Source organism: Alexandromys fortis, unplaced genomic scaffold, assembly GCF_014885135.2.
Source record: "Alexandromys fortis isolate MF-2015 unplaced genomic scaffold, M_Fortis_MF-2015_v1.1 scaffold_92, whole genome shotgun sequence".
Lineage (NCBI taxonomy): Eukaryota > Metazoa > Chordata > Mammalia > Rodentia > Cricetidae > Alexandromys > Alexandromys fortis.
The window spans coordinates 6,948,409-6,973,267 of NW_026067972.1; the positions used below are offsets into that span (position 1 = coordinate 6,948,409).

At 52.3% G+C, this 24,859-nt stretch overlaps 3 protein-coding genes across 5 annotated transcripts; all 3 read left to right on the top strand.

The window, feature by feature from the left end:
• The first annotated feature begins 150 nt into the window (after positions 1–150).
• Arid3c (AT-rich interaction domain 3C) lies at positions 151–6,318 on the top strand. Of its 3 annotated transcripts, XM_050156113.1 has the most exons (7): positions 151–459; positions 2,161–2,233; positions 3,881–4,064; positions 4,201–4,490; positions 5,022–5,204; positions 5,417–5,506; positions 5,945–6,318. In XM_050156113.1, exons 1-7 carry the CDS (start codon positions 151–153, stop codon positions 6,043–6,045), a joined length of 1,230 nt encoding a protein of 409 aa, XP_050012070.1. In that variant the 3' UTR covers positions 6,046–6,318. The 3 variants fall into 3 exon arrangements, with proteins under 3 accessions (XP_050012070.1, XP_050012072.1, XP_050012073.1); XM_050156115.1 differs by lacking the exon at positions 5,417–5,506; XM_050156116.1 differs by lacking the exon at positions 5,022–5,204.
• Positions 6,319–7,134: 816 nt separating this feature from the next.
• Positions 7,135–14,078, top strand: Dctn3 (dynactin subunit 3). The gene is made up of 7 exons (XM_050156068.1): positions 7,135–7,296; positions 9,235–9,319; positions 10,120–10,206; positions 11,848–11,931; positions 12,860–12,918; positions 13,542–13,601; positions 13,769–14,078. Exons 1-7 carry the CDS (start codon positions 7,201–7,203, stop codon positions 13,856–13,858), a joined length of 561 nt encoding a protein of 186 aa, XP_050012025.1. The 5' UTR covers positions 7,135–7,200; the 3' UTR covers positions 13,859–14,078.
• Positions 14,079–15,313: 1,235 nt separating this feature from the next.
• Positions 15,314–16,863, top strand: Rpp25l (ribonuclease P/MRP subunit p25 like). The gene is made up of 2 exons (XM_050156069.1): positions 15,314–15,404; positions 16,065–16,863. Exon 2 carries the CDS (start codon positions 16,104–16,106, stop codon positions 16,593–16,595), a length of 492 nt encoding a protein of 163 aa, XP_050012026.1. The 5' UTR covers positions 15,314–15,404; positions 16,065–16,103; the 3' UTR covers positions 16,596–16,863.
• The last annotated feature ends 7,996 nt before the right edge of the window (positions 16,864–24,859 follow it).

Below are 24,859 nucleotides of genomic sequence, written 5' to 3' on the forward strand. Positions count from 1 at the left end.
GAATCCATGCGCATCTACCCTTTTGTAGTAGGGTGTGGGTACAGCGAGGCCCAGTACTCATAATTCCCTTCCCCACAGACGGCCCTTTCCTCAGGGCCCCGCCTGGTACCAGGAACCCCCCCAGCAGGGGGACTGCGCCTGGAAGCTGTAATGGAGGCCCTGCAGAGGCAGCAGGCAGCTCGGCTGGCCCAAGGGGTGGGGCCTTTGGCCCCTCCACGCCTACCGCTTCCACAGCCTCCCCTGCTTAGCGCCCGGACCCTACAGGCTGAGGGGGCTTTAGGGGTGGTTAGGGCTGACGAAGAGGAGGATGCTGAAGAAGATGAGGAGGGAGAGGCACCCTTAGCAGAAGAGGAGGCAGCGGAGGAGAGCCATCCAGAAGCCCGGTGTCCCAACTCACCTTCCAACCAGCCCCCTGGACTCCAACCACATGAGTGGACCTATGAGGAACAGTTCAAGCAGGTAGGAACCCTCTCTCCATCACTGCCAGGCTGTCCCTCCTTCCTCCCCACTGACAAAAGCGGTCCACACATTCCTACCAGCCTCTGCAGGATGTAAAACAGAGACCCAGAGAGAGAGAAGACTGGAGGATGGATAGTGATGAGTCAGGAGAGACACCCATGGAAACATGGGGAAAGTGCACAGAATTCATTAAGAGGTATAGAGACCCCAGAAACATGGGAACTGACCCTTGGAGGCCATTGATGAGTCTGAAATGGAGGCAGAGTGGGTGTGAGGGCCTTTGAGGGAGTGAGACCTGGAGTCTGATGAACCCACGGCAACACGACCCTAGCTACCCTCTCATAACAAATGACAAGGACCAGACGGAGAGTCTTACACTGTCCACTGTCTTTGGACGGAGGATAGAGGTTGCTTCTCCTTTTCGCAGGCTGGTATGCCCATCCTCTTTCCTGCCACACTGCTTTGCCATCCAGTTTTTTCCCCCTAGCCTAAATTCCCGGGTGTCAGCTCCCAGCTTGTGCTGGTCACTTCAGCTGCAGTGTAACGGAGGCCCCTGTGCAGAATGGGCACTACAGGTCTTTATGTACACGACCTTTTCCGAACCCTTCCGGTGTTATTCTAGAGATAGTAGGCCAGGCTGTCACCAACGTTACTCAGGGCTGTGGTTTCCAGGTGTGCCATTCTCGTGGTGTTACTCATAGGGGGTTGGTTTGGTGTATTTTCTTGTGCTGGTGTTCTGTGGCATTAGTGTAAAACCGTGAGTGTCACTCAGGACCTTATTACCCTGGAGATTTCCAGTGGCTGTTTCTTTAGGGCTTTGTTCTGGGCTTATGACTGAGGAAGTGTGGGTGTCATTGTAGGTCCCATGTGAGACTTAGAACTCTGGGTAATGTGTGTGTGGCCCAAAGCTATGTCTCTGGGGTTTGATACTTATGGGAAGGTTTTACTTGGAGAGTTGTTATTGGGGGATAGAATGTTACTGCCCGTGCTACTCACAGCCAGCGGAGGCTGAGACAATGTTTCTCTGGACCAATGGCTCCATTTCTCCAGAACTGTTCGTTTTAGACTTGGGAGGTGATGTTGGAGGTGGTGGTGACCAGTAGATTCTGTATGTTCTGACATCTTAGATTCGTGTGTCAGTGCCTGTATGATGACTTCTATGGTAGACATAGTAACCACCTCTGGAAGGGGATCAGACAAGATGGCGTCTATAATGATCTTCCCTTCCTGCCTGAACTCACCCTAATTTATATCCTGGCCCACAAGGATATACATGATGTCCTTATACAGATTAAGAGGAATGAATAAATGCTTCAGATACTCATCAGTCTTCTGGGTGTGGCGCTTAGCCCCAGCCTGGCTTCCCTCCTGAGACTCCAAATGTCCATCCTCAGGATGGTCGAGACTCTGTTATGAAAAGCAGACCGAGCCACTGAAGTGCCTTCCTGTTCCATCCCCACCCCCATATTTGTCAGATGCAAGGTTTGAGCCACCTAGGGTACCACTAGCTAGGACAGGTCTCTCGAATATATTAGATTCAGGCACCCTGCCTGCACCTGGGAGTGGGTCTGAGGCCAGAGAGTTCACATTCAGGTTCCATTCACCCTTTCACCAAGAACTCTTGTCCAGGGTACCACCTGAGTTGGGGTTCCAGGAGGGAGGGGCCAGTGGATGTGGAGAATGACCTTGGTCCTTCCTCAGCTGTATGAACTCGATGCGGACCCCAAGAGGAAGGAATTTCTGGATGACCTGTTTAGCTTCATGCAGAAGAGAGGTGAGTAAAGTGTTGGGGGGGCACCCTGGAAGATCTCAAGGTGTAGTCCGCAGGTGAGGTCCTCCCTGCAGAGCCCTGAGGTTGGTGGTGCCTGTCCTTTGGGCTCTCGATAGCATCCTTAACCTCTGACCCTGCCTCCCTTCTCCACCAGGGATTAATTAGTGCCCAGCCCATAGGCAGGTTAATGAGTGTGAGATCAATTAGGAAGGGGGGAGAGCTGGTTGGGACTGAATTGAGAGAGGAGGGTCCCAGTACTTAGGACCAACCAGAATCCTTGGTTGTATACAGTAAACCCTCCCCAGCCTTCTCTACTCCATTTCCCTTTGCTTTAGCCAGGACACTCCCTACCTGTTCTGCAGCAGGAAGGACTAGGATTAGACTGAAGGAAGGCTTTCCAGAAGGATGACCTGAGGCCATATGAATTGGGCAACAGAGAAGGAATTGCTCTCCAGAAAACCTCAGTGCTGAAAGAACACAGAAGGGGTTCAGGAGGGATGAGGGTGGGCAGCAGTCCATCACTTCCGCCTCTCCCCAGATTCATGGGACTGAACACTGACTCATTATCTCTCTCTCCAAAGCTAATTAACTCACTCAGAAAGCAGCCTGATAAGCCACTAATTAACTGTCCGCACTGCCCCCCTCCAGTACATCTTCTGGCCCAAGTCTTCCCAGTCCCCAGCCCAGCACTCAGCAACATTTTCTGGTCCCTTCCTTCCTAAGAGCCCCGTGTGAGGACCCCAGGCTTTCTTGCTCCCCAAGGACACTTGGTCGTGGTAGTCTTAGTGTTCCCTCTCTGCACCCTTCGGGGGACCTTCTCTCCTGGTAACGGAGTGGTATGGTCTGACCGCTGCTGCCCACACCCCAGGCCCTGCCTCCCTCTGCTCGGCTGCAGGGGGAGGAGGTCTCGCGGGGCCGATAATTTCCCCCCATTAATCAGGCCGCAGCTAATTGTTCGGGTCCAAAGGCGCTGGTGGAAGGGGCCAGGGATCGGTAAGGAATTAACTGGGGCCCATCGCTCAGCTCAGACAGGCCCCTTTGTCAGGACCGGCTGGCGGGGGTGGCTAGGCTGAGGAGGTGGCTGGCCCAGGCAGGAGCTGATTCTGCTGCAGCTGCTGTCCCCTGGCTTCCTGCAGCCTCCCAGGGTTGCTGCTTTGGGGAATATAGCTCTTGAGCACAGACGGAAGTTCTTCCTACAGTCTGCCCAGCAAACTGAACTAGTTTTCAGGCCGAATCTGTCAGTCTGGTAGATTCGAATGGCTTTTCGTGTTTCTACGTATTTAGAAAATAGACTTAAAAGAAGTAAAACATTTTCAGGCTGTGAGATTCTAATTTCAGAGCCTGTGAATAAAAGTTTCATTGGAGCACGGCCATGCCCCTCCTCTTAGATATCTTCTAAGGCTGTTCTGGGGATACAGCTGCAGAGTTAGGTGTCTGTGACAGGCACCCTTTGGCCCACAAAGTCTAAATATTTACCTTCGAGCCCTTTCAGGACAACTGAGCTGATTTCTTGTCTTAGTTTCCTGTCCTTCCTCCTACCCCTCCTTTTAGTCCTTACCCAAGCCTCATGGAGATGACCTTCAGTCCCCTGAGATGACCTCAGACGAGGCCTAATCTTGGTGTTCTGATTTTCTACCCACTTCACACCAGGGACGCCAGTGAACCGGGTGCCCATCATGGCCAAACAGGTGTTGGACCTGTACGCGTTGTTTCGCCTAGTGACAGCCAAGGGTGGCCTGGTAGAAGTCATCAACAGAAAAGTGTGGAGAGAGGTCACACGCGGCCTCAGTTTGCCAACCACCATCACCTCTGCCGCCTTCACGCTACGCACCCAGTGAGGACAGCAGAGGGCATGGGCCCTGGGGCAAAACAAGAGGGGCTGGGGAGGGGCGGGGGGGAGTGAAGAGCGGGGCGGGGAAGGGACGATCCGCCCGGGTCCAGCCTCCCACCGCCCATCCGTCCGCCCTTAGGTACATGAAGTATTTGTACCCATATGAGTGCGAGACACGGGCACTCAGTTCCCCAGGGGAGCTCCAGGCTGCCATAGACAGCAATCGCCGTGAGGGCCGTCGCCAGGCTTACACCGCGGTCCCGCTCTTCAGCTTAGCAGGACAGACACCTCGGGGAGCTCCTGGCCCCGCCTCGGGTCATGGCCCCGCCCCGGCCGCGATCCCGAGCTGCCCCGGTCCTGCCAAGGGTTCTGCTACAGGCTTGCCTGCCCACGCGTGCGCTAAACTGAGCCCGAGCCCTGTAAAGAAAGGTGCGAGGGGAGGGGGCGGAGTTTGGGAAATGGCGTCTCTGAGATCTATGCAAGCACCGAAACAGAGGGAATATCAAAATATAGGGACTCAGATGTGAGAAGCATTGCGATATGAGAGCAGCAAGATCTGATGGGGCTAGGTTTTGGAATCTCTAAGTTAGTGATTCTGAGCCTTGAGGTCAAGAAAGTCGTGAAACCCGTGGGGTCTGAAGCTCAAGAGAAGGTTCTTCATGGCAGCTTTATTCCACAGCTGTCCACATGGGGTCCCATTTGGATGTAGTTTGCTACCCCCGTAACTTGGGTTATTTAAGGACAAAGAACAAGGAGAGCTTGCACATTCTCTGACATAAACCAGCCTAGACCACTATGCTGGCCCTTATTCTCCACATCTTCAGAATCTCTGGATGGGAGGAGCGACTTAACCTGTTTATCAAGTGACCGCTTTTGGTCCCAGGCCTAGAGGAAAATCAAATACAAACACAGGTAGCTTGGGCCAAAGGAGCCTAGTGACTTGTTCTCCCCTCCCCCCAGAAGAAACTGGGATTCCACCCCCTCGTCCGGCACTACCTGTGGGCTTGGCCTTCGAGGCTGCACGGGAGAAGCTGGCCCCAGAAGAGCCTCCAGAGAAGAAGGCTGTGCTGATGGGCTCCGTGGACCCACCTCGACTGGGGGCACCCCCCAGTTTTCTGCCTCGTGGCAAAGTTCCTCTAAGGGGTGAGGAAGGGCTTGTTAGTGAAGGGTTTTGGGCTTGTATACTGAGGGAAGATAGACTTCACTTGATGGATGTTGGAGGTGGTACAGACAGATCCTCCTATAGACAGCCACATTGTTATGGTAAGGGATTCAAGTGAAATGGGGGCTATCCGTAGGAATAAGTGCACAATCTCATTCCCCAAAATGTGACTCCCCTGCCTTCTTCTGGACAGAAGAGCGATTGGATGGACCCCTCAATCTGGCAGGCAGCGGCATCAGCAGTATCAACATGGCGCTAGAGATCAATGGGGTGGTCTACACTGGTATGGGTACTATAGGCTGTCTACACTGGCATGAAGTTGGGGTTTAGACTGGCATGGGGATTTTAGATTTTTTCTACTAGCATGAGGTTCAGGGGTATCTGAACATGCATGGGGGTTCAGAGAATTGTTCCACTAAAACAGGCTAGAGAGAATGTCTGTGTGGCATGGGGTCCCAAGCATGGTCTCTGCGGCATGGTGGCCATGGGATGTCGGCTTTGTCATGGGTCTCTGCGTTAGTATTTATTGTTTATCCACTTATGGGTATCAACATTGGCGTAGAAGCTTCTCACTGGCCAGAGGGACTTGTCCTAGGTAGTGTGTGGCAAGGGATGTTGTGGTTCTCTAAGAATCCAGACACTTTTGCACACCTTTTTGGTTTTGGGTCCCACCCTCTCCTGTTTATGTTTGCATTTTACTCTCTCTTCGCCCCTTTATCAGGTATCCTCTTTGCTCGCCGCCAGCCTGTGCCAGCTTCCTTGGGGCCAACCAATCCTGCACCTCCACCCTCCACAGGGCCCCCTTCCAGCACCTTGCCCTGAAAGCAGCTACTGAGAGCTAAGAGTCCCAGTATCACTGCAAGGGAGAGAAGGTACTCTCCCACCTTGATTCTTTCAGGCTATGGTGCCCACTCTGGGATCCAGTCCTGGGAGATGACAGCATGCCACCTCCACTCCAAAGGGATGTCTTATTATTGTTCCATCTACCTCATTGTAAAAGGACGACACCACCCCCTAGCTGATTGCAGCAGCATCTACCAAAGAGTTCTTCCCCCAGTAATCCCTCTCTCCTCATGTGAGCCCTATCCATCTATGGTACCCCACCTCTTTGAGTCAACTCTGCGCCTTTTCAGGGGGCAGGTAAAGGATTGGATTTGAATGTGAAGATGTCCCTTTGGGTCGCATCTGGAAAATAAAGTTGTACTTCCTCCATCTCTCATGCCTCCTCTTCGTACTTGGGTCTGGGAGGTGAACAGTACACAGGCTGCATTGAGCTGTCCAAATGGAAGGGAAAATGGCAGAGTCCTGTGAGAATAGAAGGGCACTTTTAAAAAAATAAAACAGGCTTTCGCTGTGTTGTCTCCCGACCGGTCTTGAGTCCACTGTGTGGAACCGGTTGGAGTCAAACTTGAAGCCATCCCCTGCTTTCTCTCCTAGTACCACCACACAGAGCACGGACTCAGATCGGACTGGTGTAAGTCCTGACGATGAGAAGCTTAGGTGCAATTCACTTGAGCCTTAAAAGATTCCAAAAATGTATGGTGTCTCTCCCGGGAAGCTGCCTTCTGACCAGTATTAGTGTGTGGCAAGGGATATATAAAGTTCTCTACAAATCCAGCCACTTCTGCTCACGTTTTTTTGTTGCGGGTGGGTATGAACCTGTCCTGGAATAGTGGGTGTATTTATACGCGCACCCTCAGGGAATGGGGTGGAAAAGACTCTGTATCCTGGAATTAGAACACTAAAAGTCTTGACAACTAGGCCCTGGAAACTAGGATAGGGCCGGGACCCAGAACGTTACCTAGGTAACCAGATTGCTTTGACAGCTGTCTGGTTACTTCCGACATCCAAAGCCTAAACGGTGACGTCAGTTCCTTTCAAGGAGCAACGGTGCTCTAGGATTGGCCAGACTTCTTCTTTGGGCGGACGTCCCACCCTCTAGCTGTTTCGGGCGGCCGAGGCCCGGCTGCAGAAGTGATGGCGGCGTTGACCGATGTGCAGCGGCTGCAGTCCCGAGTGGAGGAGCTGGAGCGCTGGGTGTACGGGCCGGGCGGGACCCGGGGCTCCAGGAAGGTGAGCGGCCCGGTCCAATGGTCCGTTTCTGGGGCAGGACAGGAGCGGGCCAGTGGTCCTGCCCTCGGGACGGATGCAGCCACTTCTGTTCCGTCGTCCGCAGCCCAGCCTTTGAAATAACAAAGATCCGGGACCTCCTGGAACGAATCGGACCCTCGGGATCCGTTCTCGAGGGGATTGGGATGAGGGACGGATACTTAAGCCTGTTTGAGATGGGCTCGGGGAGAACTTTTACTAAAACTCCACCCTTGCGCTCACAGGCGCGCGAAGGAGATTAGACAAATTCAAAAACTGATTAATGGGAGTTTCAGTAAGAGCTGAAGGCCGCAATGGAGTGTGGTTCTGGGACCCTGAGAAATTAACTGCCAAATGAATTGCACGGGAACGAGAGCCATACAGGCTGAACACAGGTGGATGAAGAAGCCTCCAGGGTTCAGAACTGAGATCTGAGTAGGCCCAGATAAGGGAGGTTAGGAACTGAGTGCTGGGTGTTCAGATGTGGGCGAACATAGTGTCTGAATTTTGACAAAAAGCTTAGGTACCCTTAAATCCCTTTTTATGATGTGGATGTCATTTATTGGAGAACGTCTGGTAGTGTCAGGGATGCTTTGGAGCTAAATACATCAAAGGCCTATGCGCTTTCTGTGCAAACATCACCAGCAGATTGTGTTCCAACTTGAGAACCAGCTTTTCAAAGCACTCTATCCTTTGGCATCTATGACCCTCCTGATTTTCCTTTCCCTCTTGTCTCCGGCTGCTAATGTCAGTGTTGTGTGTGCCCTCGTGTATTTGTTCCTTTAGTATTAGTATTCCTCACCTTCTGCAAAAACAAAAACCTTGACAACTCATCTACTTCCTCAGCCTCACCCCCTAGCTGACCACTCACTGTTGGAATATTGTACTTTTGAGCCCTCTGCAGGCCCCTCCGCTTCCATAGGTCCAGTTGCCCCTCTCATGCCGTCATGTCTCCAGTGTGTATCTCTGTGCTCATGATTTAGCTAAGCTTATTTGTGATGCAAGATTTAGACCCCTTAGCCGGGGCGGTGGTGGCGCACGCCTTTAATCCCAGCACTTGGGAGGCAGAGGCAGGTGGATCTCTGTGAGTTCGAGACCAGCCTGGTCTACAAGAGCTAGTTCCAGGACAGGCTCCAAAACCACAGAGAAACCCTGTCTCGAAAAAGCAAAAAAAAAAAAAAAAAAAAAAAAAATTTAGACCCCTTGGGATAGAATGTTTATTAAAACATTTGTCATGTGTTCCTTGCTTAATATTGCTTATGTTGTTTGTAATTTTATACTTGATATCTGTTCCTATTGAATATAGTTTTGTATTGGGTTTGGATCGCTCTTGTTTAGACAAAAGGGGGAGATGAAGGAGAAAACCTTGTTAGCCAATTATCTTTAAGAGGTGGATCTAAGGGCTGGAGAGATGGCTCAGAGGTTAAGAGCATTGCCTGCTCTTCCAAAAGGTCCTGAGTTCAATTCCCAGCAACCACATGGTGGCTCACAACCATTTGTAATGGGGTCTGGTGCCTCTTCTGGCCTGCAGGCATACACACAGAATATTGTATACATAATAAATAAATAAATATTAAAAAAAGAGGTGGATCTAAATTAAGGCGTGGCTTCCCGGACCGAGAGAGAAATGCAGTCACTCCCAGGGGCGCTCTCTCTCTGGGTGATCCCCATGGGACACAGCGGAACTTGGATTTCTTGTTTCCTGTTCTGTGAGTTTTCCTCTTATAATAAGTAAAAAATATAATTGTTTTATCCCTTAGCTAGCCTGTTTATTTCTACAGAGGTTGGCCTCTAATTCACAGAGATCTGCCTGCCTCTGCCTCCGGAGTGTTGGGATTATAAAGGCATGACCCACGACATCCGGGTTCTTGTAAGTCTTAATTCAAGTGTCTAACTTTGGAATTAACCTCCACTTCCTTTCAGGTGGCTGACGGTCTGGTCAAGGTGCAGGTGGCTTTAGGGAACATTGCCAGCAAGAGGGAGAGGGTGAAGATTCTCTACAAAAAGAGTAAGTACTTCTGTTAGGCGTCCATCCAGTTGTTCTGCCTCCCTGCCCTTCAGCCCGCCTGTCACTAGAACAGCCCCTCGAGAACGGAAGGCACATGACTGCTGATGTGGTAGGCTGGGGCGTGCTTTCTTAGGGACTAATGCCAGGCCTATGCCCGGTGTCCAGGGTTGGCAGCTGGAAGTAAGCTGTTCCACAGAGCTCTCCCCGGTGGAGAAGGGGGACAGGGTGCGGCATTTCTCTAGGCAGTGTTGGTTCAGCCAACATTTTAAATGATTATAGCTGGTAATTTTTTCAGTAACTCGGAATTAGACAAAATGCTAGCTTGTCTTGTGGCACTGAGGAGAAGGGTACCCTGGTGAAGACTAGGTCGGCGGGAATCTGGGGGGAGGAGTGCGGCAGAGCGGTGGCAGCTCTTTTGGTTTTGGCCCCAGAGCATGAGGTCAGCCCGCAGATGGTGATGCTAGGTGATTTGGGGAGTAGGGGACCCAGTGGGTGTGCTCATCTGGCACTGTGTGGCCAGCTCATAATTCAGGGATCTCCCCGAGGATTAGCCCTTCCCAAAGTTAAATATTTTTAACATTTATGTGGTATGTGTGTGTACGCGTGTGTGGTTAGAGGACAGCCTGTGGGAGTCAGTTTTCCTTTCACCATGTAGGTCCCAGGGATCAAACTCAGGTCACCAGACTTGGCAGCAGTTACCTATACCTGTTCAACCATTTTGCCTGTCTCTAAATTTCCTTTATAAACTAAAGTCCCATTTCTTTCTTTTTTTTTTTTTTTCTTTCCTGCAACTTTGCTAGTTGAAGACCTGATCAAATACCTGGATCCTGAATACATCGATCGCATCGCCATGCCTGATGCCTCAAAGTTGCAGTTCATCTTAGCAGGTGATGCTAGACTCCGTGCGCAGGCACCTGAGGGTATCAGCTGTGGAGGAGCCCGCAATGATGCAGTGATGTCATCCCTCTTCCATGCTACCATACATATAGCCTGCCAGCTACCTTCTTTTTTTTTTTTTTTTTTTTTTTTTTTTTATTCGAGACAGGGTTTCTCTGTAGCTATGGAGCCTATCCTGGCACTAGCTCTTGTAGACCAGGCTGGCCTCGAACTCACAGAGATCAGCCTGCCTCTGCCTCCCGAGTGCTGGGATTAAAGGCATGCGCCACCACCGCCCGGCTTCCAACTACCTTCTTGAACACGGGCCTTGCTCTAGGCTGAGGCCCACGGTGATCCTGCGAGTTTGTAGTCAACGCTGGGCATGGTGTCACCTCTGGGCCTGCAGTGCTACTTCAGTATCCTCTCAAAGGCCCTTCTAGGACTTTCTCCTTTATGATCCTAGTCCCTGCTTTGGGAACCTGAGACATAATGGCTGTATATACATTCAGGACTGGAGGGAGGAGGGGCAGCTCCTGCTGAGGGGGCTGTCAGAGTTCTCAGAAGGCTCCTAGATCCAGTGCCATGGCTCAGACACCCAGTTCCAGGAGTCTTCCCGCTTCCCCACCACTTCCTGTGCCCTGGTCCCCTCCCCTGGGTGTTCATTCCTATCCCGCCCGGCCTTTCCTGGGTGCCCCTGCCTGACCCATCCTGAGCCTAAGAGCATCTCAGACTCTACAAATCCCCGCACCCAAGTTTCAACCCAGATCCTTCTTCTCCAAGCTCCTACTGACCACTTAGCAAGGACTCCAGGAAAGATCTGAAAGAGGAGACACGCAGCAGACCGTGTGGGGCAAGTTCTGCTCATGGGCCCTCAGAGCTGAGACGGACTGGGAGGGGCCAGGGCAGAGAGAGGCAGAATCTGGGCTCTTCCATAGAGCAGAAGCTCGAGAGCGAGGCTGTCATGTGCAAATGATTGACACGTGGACAATGGCCGTCTGTCTCCTCCGTCACCTTCTCGTCCTTTCTGCACGCTGTCCCAACTTCACAAGCATTTCCATCATGTCACAGGCCTGCTTATGAGCCCCAGTGTCGGCTTCTCCTTGCTAGGATAAGACCCTCGCACTTTAGCCTTTCAGTCTGCCTTCCTGCCTTCCCGGCCAGCTCCGTGAATTCTCTTCTCTGATGGCCGGGTGTCCTTTCCCCCAATCGTTTGCACATGACAGCCTCACTCTCGAGCTTCTGCTCTATGGAAGAGCCCAGATCCTGCCTCTCTCTGCCCTGGCCCCTCCCAGTCCGTCTCAGCTCTGAGGGCCCATGAGCAGAACTTGCCCCACACGGTCTGCTGCGTGTCTCCTCTTTCAGATCTTTCCTGGAGCCCTTGCTAAGTGGTCAGTAGGAGCTTGGAGAAGAAGGATCTGGGTTGAAACTTGGGGGCGGGGATTTGTAGAGTCTGAGATGCTCTTAGGCTCAGGATGGGTCAGGCAGGGGCACCCAGGAAAGGCCGGGCGGGATAGGAATGAACACCCAGGGGAGGGGACCAGTGGGCACAATTGCTGCTCAGAGCTTTGGGGCCCAGCCTTGCGCCCGCTGGTGCAGGGCTGTAGCAACGCCCATGCTCGCCTCACCGCTGATGTCTTGTCTGTGTTCCGCAGAGGAACAGTTCATCCTTTCCCAGGTGGCACTCCTGGAACAAGTGGACGCCTTGATGCCCATGCTGGACAGCGCGTCTATCAAAGGTACATCTCTGGGGCTGCAGCTCCATTCTCGTGCTTGGGGAGGTGGTTGGTGGGGCCAAGGCTTCTCTGTGTGAATGCGGGATCTGCCCCTTCTCATTTCCCTACCCTGTGTGTAGTTGTCCCCTGACTATGGTTAAAATCCGCAAGTAAGAGCCTAGGTCCAGGGCCTCAGGCAGTTTGGGCCTCAGACACCAGCACAGGCTCCAGCAGTCCCAACTCCAGAGATTCCGTCTGCTTTCTACCCCTAAGCATCTCCTTCAGGGTGCTGCAGAGCCCAGGTCTTATTGTCAGGGCTCCTGCCGGCTGTGTGAATGTTTTCTGCTGCATTGCTAAGAGAGTTCTGGGCCTGGGCTTTGACAAGCAGGCAGCAGCTTTAATTGAATCCAGATATCCATCTTGTCTGTCTCTAGAGGTATTTCTCTCAGCTCCCTCTCCCTGTCCTGATCAGCTACCCGCTTTAGTATCTGACAGCCTAAAGCTGCAGGCGTAACATGGTGGCCAAGGTTCTCGGTGTCGGAGCCCAAGAGGCCAGTGTAGGGACCTGGTATTCATACCCAGCCCACCTAAGTTCCTTATCCCTTAGGCCAGGAAGCTCTAACCCTGCTGGGCTGAGAGCAAAAGGGGCAGGGCCTATAACAGGTAAAGCTCTCTCTACATGGCCCTGCTCTAAAGAAGCAATACTGAGGGCTTTATGGATCTGCCTCCCGGGTACCTGTTCTCCCCTTACCCCCACCCCGTGGGTCCTGGAGCGAGGCTGGGGTGGGCAGGGAGCCCCACCATCACCTCCAGCTTACAGGGGTCGATGAAACCTGGCGTTTGTTTAGCTTCTCTACTCAATACTCTAATCCTGCCGACGACCTAATAGACTATTGAACAGTCCCGGGGGAGGGCACAGGCATCACTGGGCAGCGTGCGTTGTGTTTTACAGCCGTTCCCGAGCATGCTGCCCGCCTGCAGCGCTTGGCCCAGATCCACATCCAGCAGCAGGTATGGAAGGAGAGGGAACCGGAAGGGAAGGTGGAGACGGCGTCACCATGTCTGCTGACACCAGGGAGGGGAAGGACTGGCCTAGGGCCATCTCCAGATCTTTTGCCTTCCACAGTAGAGGATGAGGTTGAGAGGAACCAAATAATCCCTGAGAATTTGTTTCTGACTATGGGTGAAATATCTCTCAAGTTCAGAGACTTTTTAGAAATAGGGACAAAGAGGCTGGAGAGGTGGCTTGGCCCTATACCCACATGGCCCCTAAAAACCAACCTCTTTGTAGCTCCAATCCCAGAGGATCTGACGCCCTCTTCTGGTCTTTTTTGGTATTGCCTGTACATGGTGTACACATACAGGCAAAACACCCAAACACATAAAATAAAAACAAATAAATTCTTAGAAAAACATAGGGACAGAAGAGGAGGGTATGTTAATGTGTGGAAACCTTGGGCTGCTGTCTAGGGCACTGGGTCTAGGACCGAAAGTGCCTGTTTGCAGTTTGCTCCTTTTCCTCCGGGTTCTCTGAGCGTCGTCCTTTCTAGGTTTGGAGGGAATGATGAGGCAGGCAGTTCAGTGCGACATGGGGCTTTGTTCAACTCCTTTCTGAGCCATCCTTTGGCCCACAGGACCAGTGTATGGACATCACCGAGGAGTCCAAGGCTCTGCTGGAGGAGTATAACAAGACTGTATCTTTCGTGCTTGTGGGCCTAGTGGGTGTTCTCCCCCAGCCTGTTTCTGCTACCCCTAAGCTCTCATCCCATTCTGCCCTCTCCCTCCTCCACCCCTCTGGGCACATGCACAGCCTCTCTGCTTCCTCATTCAGACCCCCGTTATCACCTTGACTCACGAGCAGACAATGCTTCTCTCCAAGCAGTTCGTGCAGTGGGATGAACTGCTCTGCCAGCTCGAGGCTGCCAAGCAAGTGAAGCCAGCAGAAGAGTGACAGCGGCTGGCCAGGCCAGGAAAGGCGGCAGCTCCAGGGTCCTGTGACAGCCAGCCTGTCTTCACGAGACAGAGGCAGCTTTGTATTTATCCAGCGCAAAGACCTCCCGTGTGTGCTCGACTGGGGCCCAGCGTTCAGAGACCGGATTACCTTAGCATCGTGGTTTGCACGCCCCATCTGTGTATTTATTCCACCGACAATAAACTGACCCCTGAAGGAGTGTGCTGGCTTGCCATTCTAGGATGGGCCTGGCTGTGAGAACGGAGTGGTGACAGGGAGGGCTGTCAACCCCCATCAGGGTGGGCTGGGAAGCTGTACTGGTCTAGCTTGCTGAGAGATGTAGAACGCTCATCTGACTGATACCGTGGGGCATTATATATTTATTTATCCCACATTTGCCAACTACCCTCTAAGTACCAGATCCATGGCAGGTAACGAGGGCACGGGTAGAGTCACCTAATTTGCCTATAGGGTTTGGGGAAAGACCAGGGAAAGTGGAAGGCCTACCAGGTGGGCCCACCTCCCTGGATGGTCGTGGAGGAACAAGCAGACGTTTAGAGCAAGGCGGCATGGCTTTGTGATACCACATACCAGTAGCCAGAAGAGGAGCCCAAAGGTTTGGATGTAGTAAATTTCAGAATCGGGACGGAAGGTGGAGCAGGGACTATGGATAGGAAAGCCGCGCTCCACCAAGTGTATGCTGCCCTCTTGTGGTCCGAGGGACCGCCTCGGCTTCTTCAACCGCCTGTAGACCACGCACCCCGAATGTTGCTGGCAGGCAAAATGCGGCGTGTCTAAAATAGTCGGAAACTAGCAATCATCCTCAACTATTCCAACCAAATATTTGCCGGCTCTTTCCCAAAACTTCCTATGAGTTTTTAACCAAATTAAAAGTTAATTTCTTCTCAATTCTTCTTGCCATTTCGGTGGTTAATCAGCATATCACTGGACAAATATTGGAGAGCCTATTTTACTCTAGATACTATACTAGGCTCTGTGGGCCCCCGGGGCCGAAAGCGCTATGATGGTGTAGGGGCACAGGGCCCTTCCCAGGGTCACCACTACCGGATCCTCCCAGCCTATACGCCAATCTTCTGCGGGCAATGAGTTGTGCACAAGCTAAGGCTTAGTCCCTACTGAAGATCGCCAGGGTTGCCCAGTGTCCCAGGAGTTCAGAACTCCGTAAGTAAGGGTCTCTCCTTAGTTTGTATCCACCAGTGCTTCACCTTCACTGATGTGTGTCAACGGTGACGCGCGCCATCCATCATTTAAGGGCACAAATCCGCGTTCTTCAGGCGCAGGACTCCTCCGATAGGTGTTCCTCTCCCGGGCATCACCTCTGCAGGCGCTGGCATGCTCCGGCATCATCACGCGCACCGCAGGAGGCTGGAGAGGTGCGGGTACCAGCTCCGTCCTGAGCCGCACGGCCTCCGGGGTTCTCCTCAGGCCCCGCCCCCTGCGTGCGCGGCCCCGAGGCCCCGCGCGCTCCCGGTCCGCGCGCCATCTTGACTACACCGGGAGGTTCGAGCGTGAACTGGCCACAGTGGTAAGAGCCAAATTCCAGGGGCTGGGGACTCAGACGTGGGGAAAAGGGATATCTGCTGCCTGGGACAACGACCCACGACCGGGGAGCTCGCCGGACCGCCCACGATTGGTCCGAGCAGTCCTCCATGCGAGCTCCCACTCTCGAGTTCCCGGATGGCCTGGCTCCAGCCACCCAACCCTGGTAATCTAGGGATGAGGTCTGCTCGGCCCGGCCAAGAGCCCGGAGGGGTCGGGTCTTTCCTTCGGGAGTTCTTTGTGCGAGTTCGTGGCTGTGCCTCAGGCAGCCTGGGTCCAAGAGTCTTGCTCCTGTTCCCTGAAGGCACGGAGCGAGGGACCCTTGTCCCAGTCCTCAGAAGCCTAGTGAGGAGATGCTCTTGTTCTTAGAGTTGTGGGTGAGGGGTCCGGGACTTAGCCCAGAAGAGTTTGAGATGATGAAGCATGGCCCAATCCCAGATAGCTTGGGTTAGGTGGGCGGGGGAGGGGGGGGGATTTGGGTCTGTCGGTGTCTGAGACTCGTGCAAGGACTTCGAGAAGGCTCTAGGGGTAACTCTTGGCCCCAGCCTTGAGAAGCTAGGGTGAGGGGTAGATCCCATGTCCTGGACGGAGTGATGGAGGACGCACCTGGTCATATTCCTATCTCTCATTTGGTCCTCTCTCCCAGTGCACAGCAAGAGAGGTTCCCCAAGACCACCGGAGCGGAATGGAACATTACCGGAGGGCTGGCTCTGTCGAGCTGCCGGCATCCTCCCCGATACCCCAGCTACCTCCCGACACCCTGGAAATGCGAGTCCGAGATGGAAGCAAAATCCGAAATCTGCTCGGACTGGCGCTGGGTCGGCTGGAGGGGGGAAGCACAAGGCACGTGGTGTTCTCAGGCTCCGGCCGGGCTGCGGGAAAGGCCGTCAGCTGTGCGGAGATTGTTAAACGGCGGGTTCCCGGCCTGCACCAACTCACCAAGCTTCGCTTCCTGCAGACTGAGGACAGCTGGGTCCCAACCTCACCAGACACGGGCCTAGACCCGCTTACAGTTCGACGCCATGTGCCAGCAGTGTGGGTGCTGCTCAGTCGGGACCCCTTGGACCCCAGTGAATGTGGCTACCAACCTCCGGGAGCACCCCCCGGCCTGGGCTCCATACCTAGTTCCAGCTGTGGTCCCAGACCCCGAAGAAGGGCTCGGGACACCCGGTCCTGAGGACCGGCTGTACCTGACTGGACTCTAGACCTGATATCTGTGCCTTCTCTCGGAAGCACTTGTGTGACATGCCAGCAAGGCTTGCGACCACTGAAGTCCCGCCTCCCGTCCTCTGGAATGTGGGGTGCACTGCCGTGAAAAAGGGCGGGTAGTGGGGTCAGCGCTGAATTAAAGACTGCTTGAGGAGGGCTTCTGTCTCCATCTGCAGTATGTCTCTCTTGCCGTTTGGACATCGGTCCAGGCAAGGGAAATAAAGATTGTGCCCATATGTCTGGCCTGCTCAGTGTACGTAGGATTGAAGGAGTGTGAGGCCCACCTTTCCCCGGAACTCCTGAGGTGGAGGCAGGAAGGCTAGCTAGAGGCTGGTGCTGGCTGGATCTGGTATCAATAAATTTCAGGCAGTAACCTGGATGGCTTTTTGCCACCTGCTTTAAGCTGGTTTGGGACTCGGCCAGGTCAGGCATTTCTCCCATCTGTGACATATGCTTTAGTATAGTGGGGTCATGAACTCGGGCTTTGCCTGTCACGATCTTAATCCTGGCTCTCCCACTCACAAGTTACTGCTTTGTGGTTTCAGATAAAGTTACTTACTGGGCCTTAGTGTTCTTGTCTGCAAAATGGGGGTGTAGGGATGCTTACCTCATTAGGGTTCTTTTTTTCTTAATTTATTTAAATTTATTTTATGTGCATTAATGTGAAGGTATCAGATCACAGAGAGTTGTGAGCTGCCTTGTAGGTGCTAGGAATTGAATTTGCATTCTCTGGAAGAGCAGTCAGTGCTCTTAACCCCTGAGCCATCTCTCCAGCCTTCTCATTGCATTCTTTAAAAAAAAAAAAAAACCAATTATTTCATTTTATGCACATTGGTGTGACGGTGTCAGATTCCCTGGAACTGAGTTACAGACAGATGTGAGCTGCCATGTGGGTGCGGGGGATGTTTGAACCCAGGTCCTCTGGAAAGGCAGCCAGTGTTCTTAACCACTGAGCCATTTCTCCAGCCCCCTCATTAGCATTCTTTTTTTTTTTTTTAAGATTTATTTATTATGTGTACAGCATTCCTTCCATGTGTGCCCGTATGCCAGAAGGGGGCGCCGGGTCTCATTACAGATGGCTGTGAGCCACCATGTGGTTGCTGGGAATTGAACTCAGGACCTCTGGAAGAGCAGTCAGTGCTCTTAACCACTGAGCCATCTCTCCAGCCCCTTTCTCATTAGCATTCTTATAAAAAGGCATACATATTGGACACTTAGATATCATCTGAGCACCTGGTGCTATATAAATGTCATAAGTGACTTAAGTTTACAAACATGCTGTTCTCTTATCTTAAAAGTAGACCTCAAGCCTGGCGGTGGTGGCGCATGCCTTTAATCCCAGCACTTGATGGCAGAGGCAGGTGAATCTCTGCGTTCGAGGCCAGCCTGATCTACAAGAGCTAGTTCCAGGACAGGCTTCAAAGCTACAGAGAAACCCTGTCCCTCTTCCCCCCACAAAAGAGGGCTGGAGAGATGGCTCAGAGGTTAAGAGCACTGGCTGCTCTTCCAGAGGTCTTGAGTTCAATTCCCAGCAACCATCCATAATGAGATCTGGCGCCCTCTTCTGGAAGAACACTATACACAATAAATTTTAAAAAAAAGGCCTCAGTCTCATCTTTCTCTGGGTAGCACCCTGGCCTTTCTTCCCATTGCTGTTTCTTCTGCCTCACTTTGACCTTAGGTTCAGATTTACCGCAGGCATCCGAAGAGAGAGATTGGTTATATTGGTAGTTGGCTAGCTCCAGGTCACAGAGTGTGATCATAAGCAGCAGAGGTCTCGAGAACTGATCAGCTTCACTAACTGAATCAAGGTTTTCTCCAGTGTGTCTGGTAACCTAGATGTCCAATTACGAACAAGTAGAATTGGAGCTCTTCCGGGTTCATGAAGCAGGACCCGGTGAGGTGTCAGTTGGGGGCAGTTTTTCTCAGTCTATGGATTTCAAGGAGGGATGAGTGACCATAAGACCATCAGACTTGGACTTTAAACGCTCCATCCTTTGCTTTTCAATAGGCTGTCCCTCGGTGAGAGGAGGGCACTAGGGAAAGGGCCAGGCCATGATAATGGGCCATTGGAGAGGTGAAATCTCAGTAGCTACACTCTCGGGCCCTTTAAATACGGAGGGTCCCGAACCATCTGACAACTGCTGAAGACAGTCACAGCTGCTGCTGTACTGCCAACCACTGCCCAACCTTAGCTAAATTCAAGCCTTCGGCTCCTCAGCTTCCTCCTCCTGCTCTCTGTGACCGTGTGTGTGTGTGTGTGTGTGTGTGTGTGTGTGTGTGTGTGTGTGTGTGAGTGTCACCATGCCCTGCTCTGAATATCTTCACTTGTGTATATTTTGCTATCTGCAGTTTCTCCAGAATTTTGATCATTTTTGACCTAGCCTCCCACCCTGATCACTACTTTGGCGTGTTGAAGAGATCACATGTAATAAAATAGAACTTAGCTGGAGGGTGATTGAGTAGAGTAGCTGCAAGCTCTGGAGGTCAGGAAGGGAGTCCCAATTGGGCTGTTTAATCAGAAATCATCAGAGAGGTCCAGAATGGTTGGAGAGGGAAACACCTGTGGTCAGAAGCCCTTAGGAGGACAGGTGTTAGGGTGCTTCCCCTAACGTTGGCCCCTAGAGAGTCTGCCTGACTCTGACATCTTCAGGAAATGGAACCAGAGATGAGGCCTGGGGAGTGAGCTCAACCTTAGGAGAAAACCTGAGTGTTGTACGTGACTCCACTCCCGATTCCTCCTTAACCCACTGATTTGTGACACTTGCTTCCATAATGCCTTACAAAAGCTTTCCCTTGGGACAGAAGGGGAGGTGGGGAGGTGTGGGGATATCCCTTTCAGAGAGTGAAGCGGGCCCAGGGGGTTTGCTCTGCTCTGCCGGAGGAACCAAGTTCAATTCCCAGTGCTACATGGCACCTTACAACCAGTTTTAACTATAGAACCGTAAGATCCGGTGCCCTGTTCTGGTGTGCAGATGTACAAGCAGACAAGACAGCCACAACCATAAATAAGGAAAACAAAGCCAAAAAGCACTTGTTCAGTTCCTAGGATCCACAAGTCAGCTCACAATTGCAACTCCCATTCCAGGGCATCTGCTGCCCTCTCCTGACCTCAGCAGGCACCAGGCACCTGTGATTCACATACCCGCCGAGCAGGGGTCAGTGAGATGGCTCAGAGGATGGACTCTCTTGTTTACCATCCATCCTAACCTGATTTCAATCCCAGAACCTATGTGGAGGAGAAAGACTGACTCCCATAGGTTGTTCTCCAGCCTCATCCACACGCACACACGGGCAAGCAAGCTTGCAGATAGTGTGGAGATGACGGTGGGGATGGGAGAGCTCAGAAGCCTCCTCTTCGTGAGGCAGGAGGGTTTCCACGGATGGGAAGGAAGCCTGAAATCGTTACAAGAGAGAGAGATGGCACGGTCCTTCGAGGCTCTAAACCCAGTGTGGGCTGATGACCCTGAGCTTGGAGTGGCAGTGGCAGGATGTGGGCTCCAGTAGCATCCGAGAGACAGGCGAGGATGCCCCATTTTCTACAGAGAGCGACACAGGAGCCAGTGAAGGACGAATAGTAACAGAGTAGGGCCAGGTGCCCAAGCTGAGTGGGAAGGAAAGCTAAAAAAGCACAGGCTTCTGTCGCCCGGAATCCCTGAGCGGTCTGGAGTGGGCGAGGTGGAATTACCACAGCCATGGAAAGTGCAGCTGTATAACAAAGTGACATCTCACAGTTCAAAGGGCGTTTTCTATTTATCGTATATTTATTTATTGGGTAGGCATGGATGAGCCGTGGCTCACAGAGGTCAGAGGTCAACTTGCCAGAGTCATTTCTCTCCTCCCATCAAGTGGGGCCTGGGAATCAAACTCAGGTCTCAGGCTTAGCAGCAAGTACTTTCCCCAGGGAGCAGTCGTACCAACCCTGCCCCCTTTATGTCCTGCATTTTTTAGTTTTTTTACCTTTTAAATATAATTTCCTTCTTTAAAATAGTATTGTGGGGACCTGGCGAGGTGACTCAGTGAGTAAGAGCACTGGCTGCTCTTTCGGGGGACCCTGCCTTGATTCCTAGAAACCACATGGTGGTTCACAACCATCGGTAACTCTAGTGCTAAGGAGTCTGACGCCCTCTTCTGGCCGCCTCAAGCACCAGTCATGTATTTGGTGTGCTGATACAAAGCTCCAGTCATGTATTGGTACACTGATACAAAGGCAAGAAAAAAAAAGGCCATACACATAAAATTTTTTTAAAACAGTAAAGCATAAATGAAGTAAAATAGAACTTTTGTTTATTGTCTGCTGCTAAGAGTGTGAGTCTGGTGGGCAGATGTCTGCTTCATTCGCTGAGGTCACCTAGGAACCTTGAACGTGATTTGCACACAGTAGTTGTGCAATAATCATCCCATGAAGGGGTGAATGTTGAGCTCCCAAGTGTGAGGACACCTAGCTCTGACTCCATCACACCCTGTTCCCTTGGCCCTCCTTCCCAGATGAGAGGACAAGATCCAGATTTATTCATGGACTAGCCTCAGGGACCCTTGCCTGCCATCTTTGTCCTTTGGCTTGGTTCTTGCCCTCTGGGTTGAGCACACCCTTGCCCAGCCTCTTCCGAGCATCATTAGATTTTTTTTTTCTCTGATCTTTGTCTCAGACATCCTCCCTTACCAAATTCAAGACTGTTCAAAATCAAGACTTGGAAGTCCAAACCCTAGCACTTGGAAAGCTGAAGCAAGAGATTGCCATCTGAGGCCATCTTGGGTAACACAGTGATTGCCAGAGACGATGTCCCAAAATACCCGGAGAACTTCTATCTATGGCCACAAGGTGGCAGCATTCACAAAGGGATAGCCCAGCTAGCCTTTGTAAATCTACTTTGCTAGAAGCCCCCAAATAGAAGCAAAACAATCTAGTCTTGAAAATCGGTCCTTGAGTGACATCTCAACTGTTCAAAAAGACAGTTAATGAAAATCCACGGTGTGGCAAGCCTAGTCTCTGTACTCAGAACCTCCTGCCTTGTGTGATCTGTAGACCGCTTCCATGATTTCAGCATTTCCCTTTAGCTGAGATGTGACAGGCGCAATAAGCACACAGATTCAGGAACTTCTTCAGTGCAGAAATAAGAGCCCCTAGTTCAGCACTTAGGGACAGGAAAATCTCGAAGGAAAGGGAGGTAATGCCTGTGGAGAAGCTTGGAGACCAATTGGCTGGGAGAGACACTGGGAAGGACCAGGACGAAGGGAAGTCGTGAGTTGAGATATAGGAGCAGACACGAAGAATAAACAGAATTTGGTGAATGAAGCTCAAGGAAGGGCTGTGAGGAGTAGGCCTCAGGGACGGCTTGAGGAGGCACTATATACAGAAGGACCTGCATGCCTGGCCAGGGAGTTCGAACTTTACCTTAGAGTAATGAGAGGTCCCGGAAGTCTCTGAGAGGGCATGAGGAAAATGCCAGACTGTTTTAGAATGAGACCTCTGGATGCTGCAACTTGCTGCATGGAGCAGGCAAAGGGCCGAAATAGCAGCGAGGAAGCCAGGAAGACAGATATTAGCAGGCCAAAATTCTGACTGGGGTAGGCCCTAGGGAGTCGTTTCCAGCCCACAACGCCTCTCCATGCCTGTTTGCTGTTCTGAAAGTGCTGTTACCCTATGCTCCCTCTGCCCCAGGCTAGGAGCTACTGGACCATCTGTTCTTTTGAACTCTGCCCTAGCTCCAACGGCTATCTTGGCCAGAACCAGGGTCTTGGTCAGCTTCCATATTGAGAGGCCACAGCATCTACATTCCTGCCCGTTAGTAGTTCTGTCGACTTTCAGCTCACCCTGCATCATAGCGTCTCTCAGTGACCCTCACAGTGTCCTCAGTATGGCTAAGGGGCCTCCTCTACCAGGGAGCCCGAGTATTGGCCACGCCCTGCCACCTTCGACCACCTTCTACCGGAATACACTCACGTGCCTGCGTGCGCATGCATACTGATGTCGAGGAGGGCTCCCCCCAGGAAGAGGGGCACAAGCCTAAGAGAAATGCCCGGAAGTGGGAGAATAAAAGGCACGTTTGGAGGGGGAAGTGGGAGGGAATGTCGTCTGCCAGGTCTCACAGGTTCAGGTCAGAGCCATAACCACGTACTGCCAGCAGGGGGCACCAGAGTCAGCCTGAGAGTTGGACTTGAGGAGTCACCTTCATTCCGTCTCATGAATATGCACAAACCTGTTGAATTATGCAGATAGGAAGGATGTAAATGTGTATGCAAATTTGGTGCTGTCCTCGTGGTTGCTATGGAAACAAGTGAATAGCAAGGAGGGGCACACCCTGGGGAGACCTGGGCGGAGAGACTGAGACCAGGAGACTTTGCTGGGCCCCTTTCTTCCCCACCATAGTGCTTTTGATCTGTTTCTTTGCTTCCTTCTGTCTTTGTCTCTCTGCCTGACTCTCCTTCCACTTTTCTACCTCTTTTGATCTCTCTCTCCTCGACTGTTTTTTTTTTCCCTCCTCTGTATTTCCCTGCCTGAGTTTCCCCATGCTGTTCTCTCTCTCTCTCTCTCTCTCTCTCTCTCTCTCTCTCTCTCTCTCTCTCTCTCTCTGACTTCCGGTCTCTGCATCTGGGACTGCATGACTTCCCCTCCTGCGTCTCCTGTCAGCCTGCATCTGTCTCAGATCTCTGACCATGTCTCTGGTGTTTGTGCCTGGGTCTCTGGGGTTCTTGGTCTGTCTCCTTTCAATTGCTCTCGTCTGCCTTTCTGGACCTTGTGTCCCACCGCTTGACTCTGATGGGAAAGACAGGATGCCGCACATCTGGCCTGGCCTGACGGGATGCACCACCCCGGATCAGCTGCCCACATGTCCGAGGATTCCTAAGCACTTTCCCCACATAAAATCCTGGTTTGGATCTGGCCCCTGCCACAGCACTGACACAAGGTCCCCGTGACAGGCCTTGGCAGGCTGCCAGGATAGCAGGTCTTCTGTCCCAGCCTTTGCCTGCTGTGTGACTGTACCCAGCAGCCCTGCCTCTCTGGGTTCCCACAAGCGTGCCTTGAAGCCGGTGGGCACCTTGAGGCAATGATGTACTGAGAATAGGGAAATGAGGGAAGAGGCTTAAGATCTGGCCCTCTGCCCAAAAGCTGACGTGAAGAGGCTGGCTTAGGCCCAGGTGTGGAGGTGTCTGGGGCCAGTTGAGACCTATCCTGGTCCCCAGTAAAGACTCCTCGCTGAGCCACAAAACTGAGCAGCAGCCTCTCTGTGGTCTGCCCATGCTCCTGCCTGCTGTCCCTCGGTCATACACTTCGTTATTTGGGGCCCTCTAAGCCTCTCAGTCACTTTACACCATGGCCTGTATAGGGGCCTCGGTGACAGGGCAAGACCTGCAGGTTTTGTGCCTCAACACTAAGAAGGAGGTCTTTGGCCAGGTGAAGAGCCCCCCCCCCACTTTCCTCTCTCTGGCAGCCTTGGTTTGGGAATTACAACAATGCAGATGCAAAAGTCAGGGGCTGGAGAGATGGCTCAGTGGTTAAGAGCACTGGCCGCTCTTCCAGAGGACACAAGTTCCATTCCCAGCATCCACATGGCAGCTTACAACTGTCTGTAACTCCAGTTCCCTGGGATCTGACACCTTCACTCCAATGCACATAAAGTGAAATAAGTTATTTCTTAAAAGTCGTGGCTCAGATTTTGAGAGACAAAAGAGGTCTAGGAAGGACACTTCCATCCCATCCAGTGTTTGGAATGGAGAGCGGGAGGTTCCAGAATGTTTTGAGAGCAGGAAACCACTCTATCTGAAGGTAGAGGGCTTCCCCCTCAGCCCTGGGCAGGTTGCCTTACCTCCAGGAAGGCACTAGTCGTGGGGGATCTGGCCTGGACCCAGGTGTGGGGGCGGCTGAAGCAGTCAGGACAAGTCCCTCTTCTCCAAGAGGTGGTGGGGCCAAGCAAAGCCCCCATCTCTCCTACCCGTCCAGAAAGAACCATATTCTTGGGTACTGGAACCACCATGATTCACCCATGTTCAGGCCCAGGCGTGATCCTGTTACCAGGAATCCCATGACTGAAATGTTAAAAGTCCCCCCTTGCCCCAGTCCACCCGAGCTGTGCCAAGGGATAGCAGAGAGTCAGACAGGGCTATGGGGTGGGTGGAGTAACAGGTTTGTAGAGCCAGACATAGAAAAAGCAAAAGATCGGGAGAGAGATGGAGAGATTTTAGAGACAGAAACAGAGATGGGAGATAACAGACAGAGAAAGACCTGACAGA

Coding starts and splice junctions, on each gene's coding strand:
- Arid3c (XM_050156113.1), top strand. CDS start 151: ATGGAGGCCCTGCAGAGGCAGCAGGCAGCTCGGCTGGCCCAAGGGGTG. Junction 2,234..3,880: donor TAGCTTCATGCAGAAGAGAG/GTGAGTAAAGTG, acceptor ACTTCACACCAG/GGACGCCAGTGAACCGGGTG. Junction 4,065..4,200: donor GCCTTCACGCTACGCACCCA/GTGAGGACAGCA, acceptor GTCCGCCCTTAG/GTACATGAAGTATTTGTACC.
- Dctn3 (XM_050156068.1), top strand. CDS start 7,201: ATGGCGGCGTTGACCGATGTGCAGCGGCTGCAGTCCCGAGTGGAGGAG. Junction 11,932..12,859: donor GGACAGCGCGTCTATCAAAG/GTACATCTCTGG, acceptor TGTGTTTTACAG/CCGTTCCCGAGCATGCTGCC. Junction 12,919..13,541: donor AGATCCACATCCAGCAGCAG/GTATGGAAGGAG, acceptor TTTGGCCCACAG/GACCAGTGTATGGACATCAC.
- Rpp25l (XM_050156069.1), top strand. CDS start 16,104: ATGGAACATTACCGGAGGGCTGGCTCTGTCGAGCTGCCGGCATCCTCC.